Below are 23,036 nucleotides of genomic sequence, written 5' to 3'. Positions count from 1 at the left end.
AATTTGGAGTGGAAAAGATAATAAAAATATTGTCTGCCCATTTAAAAGAAAGTGCCCCATTTATGGTAAATCATCACCTAGTATTGGAACTTCCACCTATAGCATTTTCACACGCAACCTCTGATCAAACATTTCTACCTTCCTTCAACTTCATCAACCTTCTCTGCTATGGTAACAAAAATATTTCCACAAGAACAACAAGATGTCACAACATCCTTCACCATCTGGTTCCAAAAACACTAAACATGCGCACAAAGCTAGAATGCCCTCTATGGACTTTCTTAATGAAGACCTTTTGGAAGTGATTCCCCTGTCAGTCATCCCAGGCGACGCTCCTGGTTCATCCTCCACTACAGGCCATACTCAAGGTAACAATTCTAATACCCCTAGCTCTAAGGATGACATGCATCATAATGATCGTGTCATTAGAAATCTTGTCACGAGGATCCTTAATGAAGGACACTCTGTAGAGGGAGTTTCTACTCCTCTATCGAGAAGGGGGCCCTCTCCTGAGGTTGGACTTCACAATGAGAAAGATGATGAGTCATCTAGGTATGAAAAAGATATAGTTGCTGAAGGATTGTGCTCTTTAGGGCAAACCTTGCCTAGTAATAAATATGTAGATGCTTCTCAGTCTAAGAAGCATGACTCTGCTAAGAAGGTGATTGGCCTGGAAGATGAGAGCTCAGATGATGAAGATGATAGCTTGCTTCATCACTTGAAGCCAAGTGTTGCTAAGAGGATGAAGACCATAAAGGGTAGGTCTGGGGCTGAGATGATGACAGCCAAAACTGCTAAGAAGGCTACTACTGTAGGCCCCTCAAAGTCTTTGAGTAAAGTGGAGGTGAAGAAGAGAAAAGTAAGAGAAAGTTCTGATTCAGATGAAGATGTTGAAGACGATGTCCTTGACATCTCTCCTGTCAAAAGGTCAACTGTTAGAAAATCCCCTGCTAAAGTTGATGATGTACACTTGGATAATATTTCCTTCTATCTTAAAGATGGAGCAGCAAAATGGAAGTTTGTAATCCAAAGGAGAGTGGTTGTGGAAAGAGAACTGGGAAAGGATGTTGTGAATGTTAAAGAGGTCATGGACTTGATTAAATCTGCTGGATTAATGAAAACTGTTAGTGGGTTATCTCAGTGTTTTGAAGGTCAGGTTAAAGAATTTGTGGTGAACATCCCTGAGGACATTGCTAATAAAAACAACAAAGAGTTTTGTAAGGTGTTTGTTAGAGGGAAGTGTATCAAGTTTTCTCCAACTGTGATTAATAAGTTCCTAGGAAGAGGAACAGAAGGTGATTGTGAACTAGAGGCCACAGACAATGAGGTCTATAGGGAAATAACTGCTAGACAGGTCAAGGAGTGGCCTAGCAAGAAGCATCTCCCCGCTGGAAAGCTAATTGTGAAATATGCTATCTTGCACAAGATAGGGTCAGCAAACTGGGTACCAACCAATCACATCTCTACAATCTCAAATGCTCTTGGAAGGTTCATATTTGCTGTTGGAGCCAAGCTTTATTTTGATTATGGTAGATTCATGTTTGAACAAATTGTCAAACAAGCTTCTACAAATGCAGTGAAGCTCCCCATAGCTTTTCCCTCAATGATTTGTGGGATAATCCTGAGCTAGCAACCTGGAATTTTGAGCATAAATGATATTCCTAGTAGAAGAAAACCTCCCCTGTCAATTCATTACAAATTATTTGAAGGCAGTCATGACATCTGCTGTGAAGAAGCCAGCCTCTCAAGGTGGTCTGATTGCTGAACTGAAAGAGACTTGTAAGGAATTGGAGACTGGGATAAGGGTGGCTAAAGCCATGAAAGAAGCTTTGGAGGCTCTGATAGAAAGCTTAGAGCAAGGGGATAGAGATAATGTTGGACAGGCCAAGGAAACAGAAGTCCAAACCTCTAGTGAGAGGTCTGAATCTCAAGATAAATCAAGTGGCAGTTCTGGTTCTGAAGCTGATGAAGATGCTAGCTCCTCTGACTGAGTTGTGTTGAAGATTGTTCCCTACTATTTTGATGATGTGCTATTTTGGATGGTCTGGATGTTCTGATGATGTTTTTTTTTGGCAGTCTTGTTTTGATGTCTTGATGTAATTTTTGGGTTCTTTTTGATGTCTTTGCATTTTATCTCAGCTTATATAGATGTGTTTGTTTGTGGTTCTGTAACACCTACCAATATGTTATGACATTCTATGTGACATTCTGTTGGACTAATAGACATTAATTTTGTCTCATTGGTCTCTTTGGTCTCTTTTGACTAAAAAGGGGGAGAAGTGGCTAAAGGAGTTGTAGCTAAAAGTAGCTATACTATAAACAGATCACAGATGATGTTTAAAAGGATGTTGTGTGTAGTACAGGTGATGTTGAAGGTGATGTCAGATGGGGTGATGTATGTTACAGGTGCTGTTGAAGGAGATGCTTGTGTTGAACAGACTAAGGGGGAGAAGAAGCACTTGTGTTCTTAATATGTGTTTACTAGTTGCTAGTAAATGTGTGTTTTATTACTTCTACTGCTAAACTGCTGATGTGTTTTTTTCTTGTGAAAAATGGTCTGATGTATGTTTTAGCCAAAATTTGCCAAAGGGGGAGTTTGTTGGTTCTATGTGTTGGCAGCAATTTTGGTAAAACCTAGAGTGCTCACAAGTTGTCACAACAGTTGTCTTGACATAAGATAACATGTACCTGCAGGGTGTTTAAAATGTGAATATGCAGGATTTTACTGAGATGTCAGACCCGATGTCATGACATCTGTATACAGAACATTCAATCTGAATGTTATATATTATGTGATTGCGTTTTTTATGCTAATCTATGTGTGATTGATGTAATGATTGAACGTGCCCCCAATCAGTAATTACAACCAGATTGACTTATTTTCCAACGAGATATAATCAGCTGTCATGAGAAGATATGAATGGAAAATAGTTTTAGGGTTTTATGATGTCCAAGCCCAGCCAAACACTTCTATATAAAGGACATGGAAAACCTGGTTTTATACACAAGAAATAACGAACGAAATATTGAGAGAGAATAAGGGTTTGAGTCTTGTGTGGTCGTGTGTATTGTAAGCCATTCATTCATCCATAGATGATTGAATTGGGCTGATTTTTGAGTTGTAATTTGTCCACTCTAAGCTTTGAAGCAGGAGTGTGTGTTTACTTGATTGAAGCTTTTAAGCAAGATCAAGTATGTATCTTTGAATAGTGTCTTCTTTTCATTGTAATTCTTGTTTTATATCACTGCTGTGATTGAGGGGGAGTGAATAGGATCTCATATCTGAGAGTTCTTAGGTAGAAGTCACACGGGTAGAGATTAGGTGAAAAGACTGTAACTTGAAGTTGTTTACTGAGAGTCTTTGAACTAATTTTGTTTAGTGGATTTCCTTCCTGGCTTGGTAGCCCCCTGTAACACCTCAAAATTTGCCCTCCTCTCTTGGGACTAGCATAACATATGGCATACATTTTTAGGTCATTAGGCATTGCATATTGCATATCATGTGGTTACATTGTGCAAGTCATCCTCCCAAGTCTTGATCAGAAGATGAGGAAGTCAAAGTGCAAGCCTAGGGTTTTATTGATTGATCATTGATCATCTGAGGATTGGGCTATGAATTAGGGTTTTATGATTCTCAAAGGATAGTGGTCTTCATCTTGATTGCAATGATACATCATCATCATCATGGTTGGATGTCATCAGGAGATTGAAGCAGATTCCTTGAGATTAGGGTTTTGACCACTGGTCAACCCTAATCAGTTGCATTGGGCCAATCAGGGCATAATCAGGAGATGGGGTTTATGATGGTTATGGGGTTCATTTTGTGTTTATATTGTGCTAACAGAGGCTAGGGTATCACCCTTGAGCCATTTCAGTTGAAGATTGGAGCTCAGATTGATCTATGCATTGCCAAGTTCATCTATCAGATGAAAAGTCAACTGTGGTCAACTGTACATGATATGATGGATTTGGAGGTGGAAATGAGTTGGATACACTTCATTCATGTTGGAACAAGTGTTAAATGACATTGTAAAGCTTAAGAATGAAGAAAATCAAGTCAGAACAAAAACTGCCAAAAATAGAAAGTGACTTGTAATTGAAGTTTCCTAAAATGGAAAGTTTTTGACCTCAAAGCCACGTGTTCAAGGAAGCTTCAAATGAAAATTTGTTCAACATGGAAGTTGTAGATCTTGTTCTCACCTTTCCAAAAAGTCCAAGAACTTGAAAATCCCATGTATGGTTGGGAAATTATGGCTCAGTGAAATTCAAAAATGACCCATAATCAGGAGGCCATAATTTCCATATGGTTTGTCCAAATTGCAAGTTCTTTATATGCACAAACTCCATTTGACATGTACTTTCATGGTGCATAATTGGATTTTTCCAAAAGTGGTCAATGCAAAAGGTCAATTTTCAACTGGACAGTTAAATTGGACTAGGGGCAAAATGGTCCAACTTGTGAAATAATTGGAATTTTGAGATGGGACTTTTTGCAACACTTTCCAAATGGTATTTAAAATTTGTTGGAATCATCACTTCATGCATAGGCCTTGTAATTCGAGAATTGGTTTGAAAAATGAAATGGCAAAATTGGACATAAACCATCCACATGGTGATTTTGCAAATTACACAACCCATGAGAGTGAGACAAGTTTCAACAGCTCACACATGGAATTTGGAAGGTGTGTGAGCTGTCAACAGGTGTCATTGAGCTGGCATAGTGAAATTCCATTTTTGCCCTTTCTTACAAATAACCATTTTCACTTACAATGTTAATTTGGTTAATGGGATGATTAATCATGGATTAAGGACTCATATATAATCTTAATCATCTTCATAATCATAACAGAATTTTCATTTCATCAAAAAACCAGATCAAAACCTCTCACATTCTCTCAATTTTCATCAAGAACACCAAACCCTCAAATCCTTCAATCTTCCTCAATTCTCAACCAAACTTCGAAATTCTTTTTGCATTCACTTCCTCTAATCATCTTCTCCAACTGTTTGTGAAGAATGGAGCACGTGGAAGGCTGAATCGTGACTGTTCAAAATCACATCATCCATGGCAAATGCGGATTTCGAGCAATAGAGGCCAAGGCAATTGAAACTGGAAGCATTAATCACCTTCCCTATCTCCCTTGTTCATCTGTTTGAGGTGGATTCACACGAAGAACAGCTCAATCAACACTGCCATATCCAGGTTTCAAGATTTTCGAACCTCATGCTTTTCTTAATTGTTATATGCGCGCTGTAGTCCTTTTCATGTAGATTACAATGATATGTTTGGATTGTGAAATGATGAACCATAGCGTAGTAAATCTGGATTTGAAGTTATGAACACAAACCCTAACGCATTCGATTCTTGAGATATAGGAAGTGTTAGGATAAATTGAGTGCATATTCGTGTTGTTGATGTTCATGCGGTTCGAATGACTATAGCCTTGCTAATTTCCATGAACTTTTGTTGTTCTTCGATTTTGGGATTTTCTGGAAATGTTTTGGTTGAAGACGATGAAGAAGCTCTGTTTGATCCAAAAAAGCGTTTGAAAATTTGAAAAACGTGTTTCCCTCCCCCGCGCGTTTTATTTACAGAAATGCCATTGGCATTTTAATTAATTTAATTAATTTCATTTTTATTCTAAAAAATTCATAATCACCTTTAAAAAATCATAGAAAAATGTAGAAAATTCCTAAAAATGTGAGAGTGGTTGTGTTGACTTCCTTGACTTGTGTAGATTTTTTTTTGACCTAGTGGTCAAAGTTGTGCTTGGTAGAAATTCCATTTGGCTTAGGCTTGTTTCACATGTATCCATTTTTGCTACCTTTGACTAATTCAATTGTGAAATGCACATAATGTAAAATAAATTCTTGCCAATTTTTGTGATGATTGTTGACTGGATGCTGTTTATTTCCATGTAAATTTCCTGAGTTTTTGATACCTGGCCATGGAGTTATGAATTTTAGAACTTAGGTGTGACAATTGGTGTCACACCTCTTGATGTCAATTTGCTGGATTTTATTGAGTGACCTATACATGTTGAAATGAAGTGAAATTTTGCATGATGGTTGATTGGTATGTTAAGATGCTGTATGAATTTTTGTGGAATTTTACATTGCATTTTCTAATTGATTGTGATTTTTCATTTCTATTGACCAATTGTGCAAGTCCATGTGATACATGTTGGTAGATTGATTGAGAAATGCTCATGTGGTATTGTATAGACATGAAATTTGGCATGCTTGTAGTAGACACATGTTAGGACCTCCCTGTTTTGGTCTCATCCATTTCTTTTTTGTTTCCATCGAGTTATGAATTTTTGAAGTGGATGTATGTATTGATGTTGTGATTTGGAGCATGAAATTGTGTCTGTTTTTGTTGATTTTCATTGACATGGTTCCATTTGCCCAATTGAGCTGAAATTTGGTGTGCCATACCTGGATTAGGCCATGTTTAGGTGTAATTTATTTGAGAATTTTTGAAGTTGTTTTGATGTGGATTTGAATGCAATAGTTCTGTTTGCATGTTTGATGCTTCATTTGAATTAGTTTGGATTGTTTTGTGCATAACATGAGCATGATGAATGATATAAACATGAGGCTAATTGTGTTGGCTTTTGTTTGACATTAATTTGACTTTGGTTGGTGAATACCTTGCTGTTTAGGAATTTTTCTTGCCTTTGGGCCCTAGGCTTAGCCTAGTGGTCTTGTTGCTAATATTTGCTTGATTTTTCAGGATCAAAAGCATAATGCACATGGAGAATGAATCAAGTTAAATGCAATTGATGTTGTTTGATGTTTGTACACTAACATAACATTGTTTTGTAGGTTGTGAAGTTTGGGCTTAAGCTTTGAGCTTGCCTTGTTGTGCATTGAGCTGTATAGATTAACTGATTGAACTTTTGCTGTTTAGTTTTGTCTGTCTGAGTACTAACTGTGTTTGACTGTTTCCAGGTACTTTTAGTTGCTCAGTTCCTTGTGAACTTTTGCTTTGCTTTGCTTAAGCAACTTGCATTGAGGTAGGTCCTCTTGACTTCATGTAGTCTGGAGACCCGGCTGTTACCGGGCCGGGCAAATAAATGTCTGAAGTCCTCCTTAAGAGGCAATGATTGTGGTTGTTTATTTTTTGTGCCAAGCAGGTGAAAGTCCTTTAAATAAGGCAATTGGTGGAAGGTAGGGATAAGCAATCTATCCCCCACTATTCTGTGAGTCTTCTCCTTGCTACCATTACATGGTTGTAGCATTGAGATCAAAAGCCCAAGATCTTGTGCAGTGCACATTGTGTCAGAGTCTCTGAGTATAGAAGGGTTCCCCCATTCTGGACCCATGCTCATTTGTCAGGAGCTCTCCCTGGTTAGGGATAAGAGCTGTGAGGTCTGATCCTCACTTCACCTCTCATCTGCTTCACCTTAGCCTCGTAATGGCAAGGTTAAGAGCAAACCCAGCCCGTACAGACGACTCGCTTCGGCAGTCAAACCTATTGTGTGAGCCACTTGTTTGGTTATAGTGCGTGCTGTGTGGATATCTGTTTGAGATGCTTGTTCTCATTTGATGTATGCTTGTATGTTGTTTGCTTGTGTGCTTGCTTCTTTCCTGGTTAGGATAGGCTTGCTTATGCAAGTAGGATAGAAAACCGAACTTAGGGTAAACGATGCATGACAACACTAGGCTCGAGTCCAGCTCCCTAGTAGTGTGTCTTTCCCCGGTTTCTGGTTAGCAATTCAGTCCCTTTCAGGGGAACTACATTGCCCTGATCCTCGTTCCAGACGAGGTATGTAGGCAGGTGGTCGTGCGAGACCTCTCCGGGCAACCTTTTTCTTTTTTGCGTGTGTTTACTTGTTATCTGATTGTGTGTTTGGGTTCGGATGCCGACATAAGCCCAGTGATTGGCTGTCGGGCTCCCCGTTTGCCCCTTTGAGTGTGTTTTGGTTCGGATGCTGACGTAATTCCATCCAGTGGTTGTCGGGCTCCATGTTTGCCACCCTTGCTTGTTTGTATGTTTTGTGTTGTTTGGCGTGCGTAAGCCGAACTACAGTGGCTCTGATTCTTGTTCCAGACAAGATATGTAGGCATAAGGTGCGATACCTTATCGAGCCCGTTTCTCTTAACCCCACCTGCGTTCCCCGTGTGTGTGTGTGATGTTTAGCAACCTTTTCTTTATTCTAGGACGTGGATCCCGTCGAGTACGACGGACGTGAGGGGTGCTAATACCTTCCCCTTGCGTAACCGACTCCCTTACCCTTTCTCTCTGGTCGCAAGACCATTTCCTTTCCAGGTTTTTCTGAGCGTTTCCTTTCCCTATCTTGGGATAAATAACGCGCAGTGGCGGCTCTGTGTGTGATTTGTTTTGAGTCTCGCCGGTTGATTTTTCGCAGGATGCGACACCCCCGGACGTAGGTGAGTTTGCACCAAACTGGGTTAACAATTGCTTATGTCTCTTGCATTACTGTTCTTTATCTTTTATCTTGTTTGTGTTTTTCAGATATTAGTGTCGTGACATTACCTTCGACATCTCATATCTGATACAAGAATTTCACCAACCTCTCAAGGTTCTCCACATACCCTGCCTTGATGCAGAACTAGGAGGTTCCTCTTTAGGAACAAGTTCCTCTAAGACATACAACTTTTTATATGCTTGAGGATAATCCTCAGATTTCGGTGTCAATCCAGAAAATTTGTCCCAAACAATTTTTTTTATCAAGGATTTATCGTAAAATGTTGTTAGAGGTGTTTGTTGTCATGGTAATCTACATGAAAAATATGAAAATATAAGTATCATTAAAATAACATATTTAATTAAATATGCTCCCACTATTTTACTCAAAACAAATGACCCTCACCATTTGATTCGAAAAATACCGTTGGAAGATTTTCTAGTGGGTCGAGATCCATATTTCACTTTGTTTTAAGTCCGCGTAGGCGGATTACACAAAAATAGGTTATTTAGGTAGAAACTCCTTTCAATTGTATCTAATACAACTCTCAAATATTTTAATTGGGTGAATAACTTCTTATTCCAATCCATCATATGGATCATTTCTAACTCTTGCTTCTAAACGTATATAATCTTATTATAATTTGTTTAGTTAAGTTTGACCCATTGTTTTAGCAATTGGATATTACAATTATGCCATCGCACCTTACTAATATAGAACATGCACCTCGCGTAGGCGAAACCTACATTGATCGATACTAGTCTTGATGAGTGCTAAAACTTGGAAAGTATAAACTTAATATTTAATTTGAGGGAATTTGCAATTATTTTGATATCACCGGATTATTTATCATATAAATCGTATCTCACATGCATCAACATATATACAAAATGAAACAGTTATGACCCCTAGCGCAATTGTTCTCCCAAGGCAATGAGAGAACCTAAGCTAACCTAATAACGATCTAAACTTCTCCAAGCAAGATCTTCAAGGTTGTCCTCCTTTGATATTGTATTCTTCTCTTTCTTCATAACATTACATTACATAAAATAAACTAGTTTTACATCAAGGGAGTGAGATGAGAAAAGAAGTTACATTAAGAGATGAAAGAGAGGCACGACACGCAGAGCGTATTTTAAAATCCCCCCCAAAAAATAAAGGAAAACTAAGTCCATAACTGATCACCCAAAACAATAATAATAAACATATTATTATTAATTTAAATCATGTTAATTAAATAAACCAAATTAAATTTCGGCGGTTGATCACACTACACAGAGTTAGCCAAGAGTCAAGGGGCAGCGCCCCGACGCAAAATTTTAATGAACAATTCATTTGAAATCGACGTTGTTTTTCGCATCAAAACTTGATACTTTAAAGCACAACTCTTGTGCAGCCACAACCCTAATCACATAACTCTTTGAAAACACAACCCTTGTACCGCCATGAACCCTAATGCAGCAATTTCATACCGTCAAACACACCTCGATTGATAATTCAATATGATTTATTAACACGTCATTGCTTCACCATACTAATGTTGGATTCCGAAGCAAATGACCATTTACCGCTCAAAGGAATAACAATCATTAAGTGTTTGAATGAACGAAATAGAAACAATATATCATATATACCATATTTTGCATAAGAATTACTTATATCATATATATAAATTGATCGATCTTATTTGTGTAACCTATGGACGATTGATGTATCGCTGCTTCACCATACTAACGTCGGATTCCGAAGCATAGTTAACATCAATCATCCAAATCATACACACATGATGCCAAATTGAATTACTCGTTTATTATTTGATTCATTATGTCTTTTAATCGTGTTAAAACACAAAATACAGAAAATAAACATCTATCAGATGCATGGTTTCGTAAGTGGCTCTGATACCACTGAAGGAAAATTGTGATCCAAAATGCATCGGAAATTAAAAATATTCTCCTTTAGTGATCCTTACGAATGGACATGGTTAGTGATAGAAATTGTTACCTCTTGTGGCAATTGAAACCTTTGATGCAGATCTAAGGAGTGATCACGAACATTGAATGATGACAACGCCTCTACTCAGTCCACACGAACAGATTCCTTCAGTCTCAGTGCTAGGTGCTATGAATGAAGGCTTTGAGAGAGAGAGAGAGAGAGAGAGAGAGAGAGAGAGAGAGAGAGAGAGAGAGAGAGAGAATTCCATCTAGTCAAATGCTTTTGCACAAGGGTTCTATTTATAGTACCACTTTGTGAGCTGCAAGCTAAAAATCCCACTTAAGTGTATGTGGCCCATATCTTATGGTATACCAAAAATAACTTAAGTGTGTGGTACCTTACCATATTTCATATTCTACTTAAGTGCATCGTGAAGGAGAATTTCCATCCAAGGCACAGCGGAATTTAAAATTTTCTCCTTTAATGATCCTTATGAATGGGCATGATCAGTGATAGAATCATTACCTCTTGTGGCGATCACTAACGTTGAACGATGACAACGCCTCTACTCAGTCCACACGAACGGATTCCTTCAATCTCAGTGCTAGCTGCTATGAATGAAGGCTTTGAGTGAGTGAGAGAGAGAGAGAGAGAGAGAGAGAGAGAGAGAGAGAGAGAAAACGAAATTCAAGAGTGACAATGCTTCTACCCAAGGGTTCTATTTATAGAACCACTTGTGTGGGCTTCAAGCTAAAAAGCCCACTTAAGTGTATTTTGGCCCATATCTTATAATATGCCCAAAATCACTTAAGCGCGTGGTACCTTACCATATTTCGTATTCCACTTAAGTGAACCGTACCTTACGGTGTTCCTTAGTTACTCTATCTCTCATCAATCCGTCCTTTGTGTCTGACCCTGTAGGTTTTCGCGACGTTGGCAATTATATTAAATCACGCATTTAACATAATAAACAGTGAGCGGTATCTAGCAACACATCACTGCTACCTAAGACACGAAAATGTCATGTGATCTGACAAATCCTTCTGTGATAATAATTATGTGTATAATTACCCTTTTGCCCTTATGTCTATATTGAACACAAGGCATAGACCGTGTCATCCTTGTCCAGTTCAATATTGGGCCCATAGACATTTATCCTGTTACGCATGATGGGCAAATTCCATCTAGGTCACTCATGTCCCTTAGCATGCTTTGTGGAGTACCCATCAACTGTCTTTATGGTTATCCAGTTACGGACAATGTTGGATCAGCAATAAAGCATTCGACTCTACATCTAGGGTCCATAGTGGTTTCAGGTCGAAGAGTGGTATACACCATTATCACCATGAGAATAACTTATGACACTTTGCATAACATTCTATATAGTATTCTCATAGTGGGTCAATCCAGTATGAATATTACTCTTAATATTCATACCTATGTTTGAGACTTGATAACTCCTTATCCATGATCCATGGGATGTGATCATTAGTCTATAAACATAATAGTCTCCATGCTTTAATGTTATCCCACTTCACAATAAAGCTCGACTACGGATACTTTAAGAATAATGTCCTTATGTTTAATGTGCTCTCATGATTAAGTCACACTTGATACATTAAACGGACTATCTATTCCAGGGACTTTATTAAACAAACATAATAAAGAAAAAGCCTTTTATTATTAATAAATAATTTGATACAAGTACCAAAAGTATTGGCCTCTAGGGCTTACACCAGCACATCGCACCTTATAATGTTCTATAATTCACTTAAGTGCACCGTACCTTACGGTGTTCCTTATTTACTCTGTCTCCCATCAATCCGTCCCTTATGTCTATATTAGACACAAGGCATATACCGTGTCATCCTTGTCCAATTTAATATTGGGCCCTTAGACATTTATCTTGTTACGCAGGATGGGAAAATTCCACCTAGGTCGCTCATGTCCCTTAGCATGCTTCGTGGAGTACCCATCAACTGTCTTTATGGTCATCCAGTTACAAACAATGTTTGATCAACAATAAAGCACTCGACTCTACATCTAGTGTCCATAGTGGTTTCAGGTCGAAGGGTGGTATACACCATCATCACCATTAGAATAACTTATGACACTTTTCATAACATTCTATGTAGTATTCTCATAGTTGGTCAATTCAGTATAAATATTACTCCTAATATTCATACATATGTTCAAGACTTTATAACTTCTTATCCATGATCCATGAGATGTGATTATCAGTCTATATATATAATAGTCTTAATGCTTTAATGTTATCCCACTTCACAATAAAGCTCGACTATGGATACTTTAAGAATAATATCCTTATGTTTAATGGGATCTCATGATCAAGTCACGCTTGATACATTAAACGGACTACCTATTCTAGGGACTTTATTAAACAAACATAATAAAGTAAAAGTCTTTTATTATTAATAAATAATTCGATAAAAGTACCAAAAATATTGTCTTCTAGGGCTTACACCAACAATCTCTCACAATGCAAACCCAACGAATGATAAGTGAGGAGAATACCAAGGTGTGATCCCAATGCCAATGCAAAGCTATGAGACGGCATGAGGGATCTTAGGGGTCAAAATTGGGGTCCTACACATACCAGGCATGAAAAGCAATTTGCTCGGCATATGGCAGTTAGTCGAAAAGAACTATAAAGTGTCAATTATAGAGAAGATGATGAAAGTTCTCAACTCAGATGGAAGGTTAATCTTAAAGGCTCTAATGTCTCAGAATATAACCTTCAAGATTGAACTTAATATGATGGAGCATAAATGCCTTGCAACTGCAACTAGCATGGATGAATGTATATGGGATTATAGACTTAGCCATCTCAATTTCAAAGACATCAAAGACCTGAAAAGAAGAAATATGGTTTTAGGGTTACTAGAAATCGTCATTCCAAATGAAGTGTGTAAGGAATATGTGCAGATGACGCAACACAAGAACACTTCAACAAGGATGCACAAAGTAAGTCGAAGGAAAATATTGAAGTCATATACTTTATTGTGTGTGGTCCTATCCAGGTGGGTTCGATTGGAGGTAACAAATACTTTGTCACTTTTATAGATGATTTTAGTCGAAACTATGGACTTACCTGAGGATTGTGAGAAAGAAGGGATTATGCATGAGGTGGTGCCACCTTACACTCCATAGCAGAATGGAACTGCATAAAGGAAGAATAGAACCATCATGAATATTGGTGAGAAGTATTTTGAAAGGCAAGCATCTACCCAAAGAATTATAGCAAGAAGTTATGTCGACAACAACATATATTTTAAAAAGATGTCCGATGAAGAAGCTAGAAGGAATCACGCCAGAAAAATGTTAGTCCGATGTTAAACCTAGCTTGAGTCATCTGAAAGTATTTGAATCTATGGTCAGTTGAGAAGAAAACTTGATGATAAGTCAAGTCAAATGATTCTAGTAGGATATCACTCGACTGGAGGATACAAGCTATTCGACCCAGTGAACAAGCAAGTAGTGATCAGTAGGGACATGATCATAGATGAGCTTAAGGAATGAGATTAGATTGAAAACGTAAATAAAGATTCTGTGAGAATCTTATATGAAGAACCAACAAGTGAAGTCGAAAGGAAAGTTTGACATGAAGAATTCACAGGTCAAGCGAGCATAAGCTGACCTCAAAGAACTAGACACATGCCTGCAAGATTGCAAGAATGTGTGATTACATTAGAAGATATGGTCGATGATGAAGGTGAGTTGGTACATTATGCTTTCTATGTCGATGTTGAACCAGTCAATACAACTGAGGCATTGAAGGATTCGAAGTGGATGAAACCAATGAATGAGGAACTAGAGTCCATCGAAGTCAACAACACTTGGTCACTGGTCGAGTCACCTAAAGGAAAGAAGGAAATCAATGTGAAGTAGGTATAAAACGTGAAGTTGAATCCTAAAGGAGAAGTAAATCGACATAAGGAAAGACTTGTGGCGAAAGGATTTCTTCAGAAAGAAGGAATCGACTTCGGTGAAGTTTTTGCACATGTTGCTAGGATCGAAAAAATAAGGTTGATTGTTGGTCTAGCAAACATGAACAACTGGCATATGTGTCAAATGGATGTGAAATGTGCATTTCTGAATGGACCCTTAGATGAAGAAGTTTATGTTGTACAACCAATTTGGTTTTTAAAACAAGGTAAAGAAAGAAAGGTATACATGTTGCATAAAGCCCTGTATGGACTTAAGCAAGCTCCAAGAGCTTGTAATAAGAAGATACACAATTTCCTAAGGGAGAAGGAATTTGTGAAGTGGACAACTGGGCATGAAGTATATGTAAGAAGATGCAATAGTGAATTGCTTATACTATGTATATATGTCGATGATCTGTTGATAACAAAAGGTTGCAAGAAGGAGATTAAAGACTTCAAACATGACTTTAAGTAAGGAGTTTGAAATGCCAGACTTGGAAAATCTCTCATACTTCCTTGGTATTGAATTTTACAAGAGTAGTAGAGGCCCGATGATGCACCAAAGAAGATATGCGGGCGAAATACTCAAGATATTTGAGTTGCAAGATGGCAGCTCAACTTCGACTACAACTGAGCCCAAATTACAACCGTCGAAAGACACATATGAACATAATGTCGATCCAACATAGTACATAAGACTCATTGGATCATTTCGATACCTTTGTCACACAAGGTCAGATCTAGCATGCGATGTAGGTATGATGAGTAGATTCATCCGGAAACCAAAGATATCTCACCTAGCAGCAACGAAGCGGATACTAAGGTATATGAAAGAAACTCTTGACTATGGAATTTTGTTTCCTGCAGCTGATGAAAAAAAAGAATGCAAGTTAGCGGGTTACACCGACTCAAGTTGGTGTAGTGATACCGATGATAGAAAATCCACAGTTGGCTATGTGTTTACGCTAAATGGTGCACCAATTGCTTGGAGTTCAAGAAAAGAACCAGTAGTAGCACTCTCGTCGTGCAAAACAGAGTACGTAATTGCTTCTCTTTGTGTATGTCAAACAACATGGATGATGAACTTGGTAGAAGAAATTACAGTGAAGGATCATGGAACGATTACCATGAAGATTGACAACATGTCTTCTATCAATCTGACAAAGAATCCGATAGCACATGAAAGAAGCAAGCACATCGAAATGAGGTTCAATTATCTTTGAGAGCAGGCGGCAAAAGAAAAGTTGAACTAGGAACACTGAAGAACTGAGAATCAGATTGTATACATCAAGACGAAAGGAGTGCAGGTCGAAGTGTTCAAGAAGTTAAAATCCATGATGAGCATAAATAACTTAGACACAATGAATTAGGTGGTGTGTTGAGAATGTAATTCGTTGTGTCAATGCAACAATTTCCACATAGGCAGAAGTTGTTGAAATGCATAGTATGTCGATTTGTAATAGTTATCGAAATGTCAAAAGAAGTGTGTCTTCGACATATTTGTTAGACTTAGTTTTTGTGTGTGTTTTAAGCTGAGTCAGTTAGTGTGTTAGAAATTGTTTGGAGTGCAAGCAGTCTCAATCTATAAATAGGGAGATACTCTATTATTGATTGTAATACACAACATATACAGTTGCATAGAAATAAAAAGCAAAGAGAAACTTTGCAGATTTTACAATTCTTCTTCTTCCTTCCCTCATTGAAACCCTAAATTCTTTTCTTCCCCAAATTAAGTTTTTTTTTTTCATTATCATTGTGCAATAAAATCTTGCAACCAAGGTGTGATTGATACACCCGAGTGAATATAAAGAACAAGAAGAGTAATCAATCAACAAGGATGATTCTTGTTCATCAAGACTTGGTTCAAAATTCTCCATCAGTTTGGTAAAATTCCATATTGAAAATTTAGCGAATTTTCAACAATCATTTACTTATTTTGACTCTCCTCACTAAAAGTGTCTCACGTACTAACAATGATAAGGTATATATATTGTATTTAAATTACAAAATAAAAAAAAATCATCTATATACTTTTTAAATATAACTTTAATATTTTTAAATTTAATAAATAAATAATAGACATAATTATAAAATTTATAAGTAATAAAACAAATTTAAATAACTTTTAAGAAATCCATTAACACTAATAAAAATCAATTTTAATTTTTTAAAGTTACAAATAAGTAAATATTTTATTACATATATTAAATAATCTAAATAAACCCCTTGCAATAAAAACGTTTAAAAATAATAATATCCATTCTTATTTTTAAAATTTTTAATATTGGTTTTAATTTATATATTCTAATAACATTTAATAAATAATAATTTCTGAAAATATTATATTTAATTAAATGTGAAATTATGTTTATATTTATATCTTGGTAGTTGGTTAGTAATTGACAACAAGGAATGGTTGGTGAAATGGTAGATATAGATTCTAGAAGAGTATTACCATTTTCAGGCAATCGGTAGGTGACGTTCCCATTTTGCTGTGAAAATATTATTAAAATAAGAAAAATTCAGTTCAATTCAATGTTGTGTTGTGTTGTTCAACTGGTGACTTAAAACCCCAAACACTATTGTTGTTGCATTATAGCACTTCATCCCATTTCCTCAATTACACTTTGTTGCTCCATTCCCTTCATACTTACAGGTTAAATTAAATTCAACTTGTTTATTCTAATTTTAATAATAATAATAATAATAATAATAATAATAATAATAATAATAATAATAATAATAATAATAATAATAATATAATAATCTTTTTGTTTGTGATCATCATCTTTTGAGTTTTCAATTTAATTCACTTAATTGTGCAGCAATTATACATCAAATGGCATCTGTTGCTTCCATACCACCTCAACAGGTAAGTCATTTGCTTTTTTGAACCCGAACAGCTTGGTATATCAGTGAATGTGTTCTCCTCTCAAGATCTCAGGTTCGAATCTTGCTAGGTGCTACGATGATTTATAATGACTAACCATTTGAATTTTGATCTTGAAGGATGTTATTATAGAAGAGATAGATCATGTAAGGGTAGTCACTTTGAACAGACCAAAGCAATTGAATGCTATCTCACCTAGCCTGGTAAATTCCACTCAACTCAACCTTCAATTTTTTTTCTGTATTAGTAAGTTTGTTATAAGCTAGTAATTTGGCTATGAAGATGATTTACGGGGTTGCCCGGGTTCGGGTTTTCATTCTCTGGGGCCATTAGGCCAGTCAACTAACATATTTTTGTTAAATCTTTGAATCTATTCAGGTTTTTCTGCTAGAAAAATGTTTGGAAAAATGGGAGAAAGATGAGAAAGCGGAGCTAATCATCATTAAGGTTGTAATTTTTTAATTACCCTTTGTAATTGTTGAAATGGCCCTACTAACAGTTAAGTTCAGAAAGAACTGTCAACAGTTTGATTTCGTTTTAGGGAACTGTTGTTAGTTCAGTGTGATTCGGTTTTCATTTTTGAATCGAACCATGAACTGTCCTGGTTCTTACAATTACCTATCAAAATTAAACAATCTACTACACAATTTTCTAGTTTTTGCTACTTGCTTTACTAATGCATATTTGACTTATTTATTATTATTATTATTATTATTATTATTATTATTATTATTATTATTATTATTATTATTATTAGGGAGCTGGTAGGGCTTTCTGTGCTGGAGGGGATTTGAGAGTATTCTATGCTGGCAGGATAACAAGTAAGTTCATCACTCTGTAGGATTTCATGAAATCTGTATAAACAGGTTTATAGAAATATGCAAAAATATCAGAGACGACATTAACACGTTCCTACTTTAAGAAGATAGAAGTGGTTGCATTTGAATGTAACTACACGTGCCAGGGTTGTGTCACAGTTAGATATTGGTGTGTGTAAGATATCAGACATGCTTTCAATATGAAGTGTCAGTGCTACATAGCTTGCTGTCATCGATGTTTCCACCGGTCGCGACTCAGTTGAAGGATGAAGACGGGGATGACTTGAATTTGAAGTTGTATTTTAAATCTGATTTGATAAAGTTAAAATACAAGTCGTTCAATCTCCATCCAATAGCCTATGTCCATGTTTGCAGTGACAATACAGATTGCTGACTGTAGGGAATCCAGTTCTGATAATCCTAACGACTGAAATAAAGCATATCATCATTCTTACATTGTCCAACCTCTTTTGAAGAGTAATAATGAATTAATTATTGACAGGAGGGGATTCATGTCTTGAAGTTGTCTACAGATTTTACTGGCTTTGCCATCACATTAGTACCTATAAGAAAACTCAGGTTCTGTTTATTAGTACCTATACATGATGCTTGTAAAAATTTAATGAAGTCTCATGTTTTCTAAAAGATTGTTGTTATGTTACATCAGGTTGCTCTTGTTAATGGAATTTCAATGGGTGGAGGTGCAGCATTGATGATCCCGTTGAAGTTCTCAGTTGTAACAGAGAAAACAGTGAGTTTTTTTGTATCTTATAAATAGATTATTTATCTAAATCCCTTTTTGGTTTTGTGGTGTAATTGTCAATGTATTAGCATCCTAAGATTCAAAAATAAAACATTCTTTGACAGGTTTTTGCCACTCCTGAAGCAAGTTTTGGATTTCATACTGATTGTGGTTTCTCATACTACCATTCTCGTTTGCCGGGGTATTTAGGTAGTTACCACAATCTCAGGAAAAAAAATTCATCTCGTGTTTTGTTCTGAATTACATAGAAAACTTGAGAGATTATCTCATGTATACACAGGTGAATATTTGGCACTTACGGGAGCCCGATTGAATGGAAAGGAATTAGTTGCCGCTGGACTCGCAACACATTTAGTCTCTTCTGAGGTTTGGTTATGTTCATTGCTCACATATGCTTGCATAATCATTGATACATAATTGATTTTTGGCATGGAAATGCACTTATTACTTAAATGCCGAAAACCAAAGGAATCGGTCTCGTTCTGTTTTAAATCAACCTGCATTTTTCTTCCATAAATGATACACACATGCTAACTTCCTATTATCGGTAATTATTCTCTTAATTGAGCTCTAAAATTGTGTTTGAACAATATGATAAACATTTGCGAACACTCGAAACAATTTCAGACCTATCTTTCATGAGAAATTTCAATGTAACTCGAGCAAAATCATTAATAAAAGACACAAACTAACTTTGCTACAAATAGTTTCGTGCTTCTTAAATATAGGATCATTAGCAGAATCATTAGTAAAATCTTGATGTCTGATATTTCCCTGTTTTTCCTCATGTTGCAAACAAAACACCATAACCCTATAGTACTTCTTCTGAAACGGATTCTCTGCAGCGGCCTTATATAATGCAAGGATCTATATCTGTACCATCCTGCTTCTTTAGCACATTAAATCAAATCGTCATCTTCGGAGTCATCTTCGCACCAAAATTCTAAGTAAATCAGTGGAAGTTATACTTTGAATATATCGGAACTATTAGATATAAAAGAAAGTTATACTAGTTACTTAATTTAAGGATGCTCTTACCAGGACAACCCTTAAGAATATCAATATTAGCCTGAAGACGTTCCAACCCTTCTTTACTAATTCGATTTGAAGTTTTCCCTTCACCTTGTGCTAAAACCGTGCCATCTTTCACAGCCTCAGAGCCCCTCACTGTTTGATTAGTGTGCTGCCTCTTCAATACACCTTTGTCTCCTCCTTTGCACGACCCGAGTACCTTCTCCTTTCCATGACTGCACCGATCTTCAGGGCTAGACTCTGCAGAACCAGAGATGCGACTTTCTTTGCCGCGAACAATGTTAAAAACCTCCATAAGAGAAGGTAGTTTATCCTTTGATAAAATATGAATCCGAATATGATCAAATTCCGGATTCAAACCTGAAAGAAACTTGAAGATTCTTGCTATATCATTAAATTTTTTCATAGTAGCAGAATCCTCATTGCAATTCATCTTGAAATTCTGATTATATTGATCCAACACATTCCATGGGCCATTCAAACTCAAATAGTACTCATTTATCGACATCGCCCCTTGCTTAGTGTTCAATATTTTATTCTCCAATTCATAACAAGTTGGAATATTTTCCAGGAAGTAAATTTTTTTTTTAATTTTCCCAAATCTCATTCACAGTGGAAAAGAAAATGCAGTTTCTACTAATCTCTAGAGTTATGGAATTCCACAACCATGTGATGATAACCGAGTCTTCAATGTCCCAAACTTTGAAACAAGGATTGTCTTTGTTTGGCTGGTTTTGTTCAATGTGGTTGAGTTTGTTACGACTTTTGAGAGTGATTCGGACTAACTGGGCCCAGTGGAGATAGTTCTTTCCATTTATCTTTCAATCATGTCCTCTAATTAATACTCTCAATTTATTATTCTTTCACTCTAAGTATATGATAATTCGAATATACCAATAGTAAATAAAGATAGTTTGGTAAAAAAATAATATGCTCTCTCTTTTATTTATTATATTTTCTTAATCTATGCGAAATGATCAACTATAACAATTATTTTGAGATAGATGGAGTAATTAAGATTCTGACTCCTTAGTAGGTCTTTCAGATATTTCTATGATTTTGGTCCTTTAAATGAATTATGAGACTAATAAAAAAAGACTAAGCTCTAGTTTAATTATGTTGAACTCACAACTAGTTAAACAACAAATGTGCTTTGGATGTTTTGAATGTAGAAACATGAACCATACGTAACTTTCCATATCTTTGTCAGAGAAAGCAAGTTTATGTCAATTTAATCATATTTTCTATGTACCAGAAAATTGTTGAGCTAGAGAAGCGCTTGGTTAGCTTAAATTCTGGAGATGAGAATGCTGTAAGATCAGTAATTGAAGAATTTTCTTCAGAGGTTAAACTTAACGAAGACAGTATCTTAAACAAGTAATTACAATGATCTCTAATATTTTTTAGTTTTATTCTTGCAATCACCATCAAATTGCACTCTACTATGACACTAACTTTCGGAGATTTTTCAGGAAATCAATAATTGATGAGTGTTTTTCAAAGGATTCGGTGGAAGAAATTATTAAATCACTGGTAAGTTTCTTACCATTTCCACAAGAATATCATTTTATAACCGTTTCGTTTCGACCGTGTTCTGTCCGGGCCTTTGAATGATACTACAAGCTTTTGATGTGAAGGAATCTGAATCAAGCAAGGAAGGAAATGGATGGATAGGACCCGTTTTGAAAGAAATGAAAAGAACATCACCTACTGCGTTGAGAATAGCATTAAGATCGGTAAGGATTTTATAAATCGTAAATAGCATAACGACTACTGAAATTGACAGTGCATAACAATTAATCTCGAAATACTATCTTTGGATATGTTCAGGTTCGCGAAGGAAGGAATCAATCACTATCTGAATGTCTCAAAAAGGAATTCAGATTAACAATGAACATACTCCGAGCTACGATATCCGAGGATATGTACGAGGGGATTAGAGCTCTCACCATTGACAAGGACAACGCTCCAAAGTGGGATCCTCCATCACTTGACAAAGTAGATGATGAGAAATTGGACTTAATTTTTAAGCCTTTTGACAAGGAATTAGAGCTTCAGATTCCAGAAAGTGAAGAATTCAGGTTGGTTGTTGTTTGAGTTTTGAATTAATAAACATGTTTTGTTGAACTTATTTTGTTATGATTACTAAAAGTCATTTTATTTTAAATCCAAACAGGTGGGATGGTAAATATGAGAATTCAGCTTATGCTATTCCAAACAGAGAAACACCAGAATCAACTTAGATGTTGGTGGCCATTTATACAGGAGGTTGCTGAATAATTTATATGATTTACAGAGGTTTGAAATAGTACTAGGAAAAACCTTGCATGGTTATTATTACTATTTGCTGAAAAGAAATTATGTAACTTCAGCTAAACTAGAAGTACTATGGTGAAGAAATAAAATATTTTCTCTAATTTTCGAGGGGAAAGAATCACCCAAGATCAGTTACACTAAGAACATGTTTGAATTAATTTATTCGAATTTGTTTACTATCATAAAAACTTGTAAGATTGTATGAAAAAACTTATAAAAATAACTTATCATATTTCTATGAGGAGTCTAGCTGTGTTTGATAATTTTGTTTAGTAGTTGTTTTATCTTTAAAATATATATATATTTGTTGATTTTTAAAAATGAACTTTATAAAACTGTTATTAGTTTTTTAAAATTTAAAAATTAAATTTGAATATCAGAATATAGTCAAAATTTTAAATTTTTTAAAAATTATATTTTAAAAATGATTTTTGTGAAAAATTATTTAAAATAATTTTAAATAATATTTTAAAAATAATTATTTAAACTAATTTTTCATTTAAAACTTTTATAAAAAAATATTTGTGTTTTAAAAAAAAAAGATGTAACAGTGAAAAAAATCATTTTTAGAAAAAACTGGGACACTAAGTCAAGTAGTTTAGAGAGGCCAGAATCTAAAATTTTCTATTTCAAAACATTAATTGATCTTTAGGTGGCTATGGTGGTCAATCAATTTAGTGGAAGATGAATTTAACATGTTTTTTGGGATTGTATTAGTTATGAAAATCGTTTTGGATAAAGTTAATTTCGACTTTTTGAAAGAGTTTTGGGTGGACGTTGAAGAGGACTTTATGAGATATTTGTGTGAATTTCATGTGCTTGCAAATAGATTGAAGCAAGTTATTGGAAAAGTAATTTCTGACACTCACTGTGCATTTGTTAACGGAAGGCAAATTCAGA

At 35.8% G+C, this 23,036-nt stretch overlaps 1 protein-coding gene across 1 annotated transcript; it reads left to right on the top strand.

Moving 5' to 3' along the window:
• Positions 1 to 16,811: 16,811 nt before the first annotated feature.
• LOC127085079 (3-hydroxyisobutyryl-CoA hydrolase-like protein 5) lies at positions 16,812 to 22,380 on the top strand. Its single transcript, XM_051025659.1, has 14 exons — positions 16,812 to 16,973; positions 17,143 to 17,189; positions 17,327 to 17,410; positions 17,586 to 17,654; positions 17,965 to 18,028; positions 18,528 to 18,604; positions 18,693 to 18,776; positions 18,893 to 18,977; positions 19,069 to 19,154; positions 21,076 to 21,197; positions 21,293 to 21,353; positions 21,458 to 21,556; positions 21,651 to 21,901; positions 21,997 to 22,380. Exons 2-14 carry the CDS (start codon positions 17,157 to 17,159, stop codon positions 22,061 to 22,063), a joined length of 1,182 nt encoding a protein of 393 aa, XP_050881616.1. The 5' UTR covers positions 16,812 to 16,973; positions 17,143 to 17,156; the 3' UTR covers positions 22,064 to 22,380.
• The last annotated feature ends 656 nt before the right edge of the window (positions 22,381 to 23,036 follow it).

The sequence above is a fragment of the Lathyrus oleraceus genome, chromosome 5 (genome assembly GCF_024323335.1).
Source record: "Lathyrus oleraceus cultivar Zhongwan6 chromosome 5, CAAS_Psat_ZW6_1.0, whole genome shotgun sequence".
Taxonomy (NCBI): domain Eukaryota; kingdom Viridiplantae; phylum Streptophyta; class Magnoliopsida; order Fabales; family Fabaceae; genus Lathyrus; species Lathyrus oleraceus.
This window is presented reverse-complemented; position numbering and strand designations above follow the sequence as displayed.

Excerpts from the sequence above, each read along its gene's own strand:
- LOC127085079 (XM_051025659.1), top strand. The coding sequence starts at position 17,157 with ATGGCATCTGTTGCTTCCATACCACCTCAACAG. Across the intron at positions 17,411-17,585 it reads ATGCTATCTCACCTAGCCTG|GTTTTTCTGCTAGAAAAATG; the intron begins GTAAATTCCACT and ends GAATCTATTCAG. Across the intron at positions 21,902-21,996 it reads CCAGAAAGTGAAGAATTCAG|GTGGGATGGTAAATATGAGA; the intron begins GTTGGTTGTTGT and ends AAATCCAAACAG.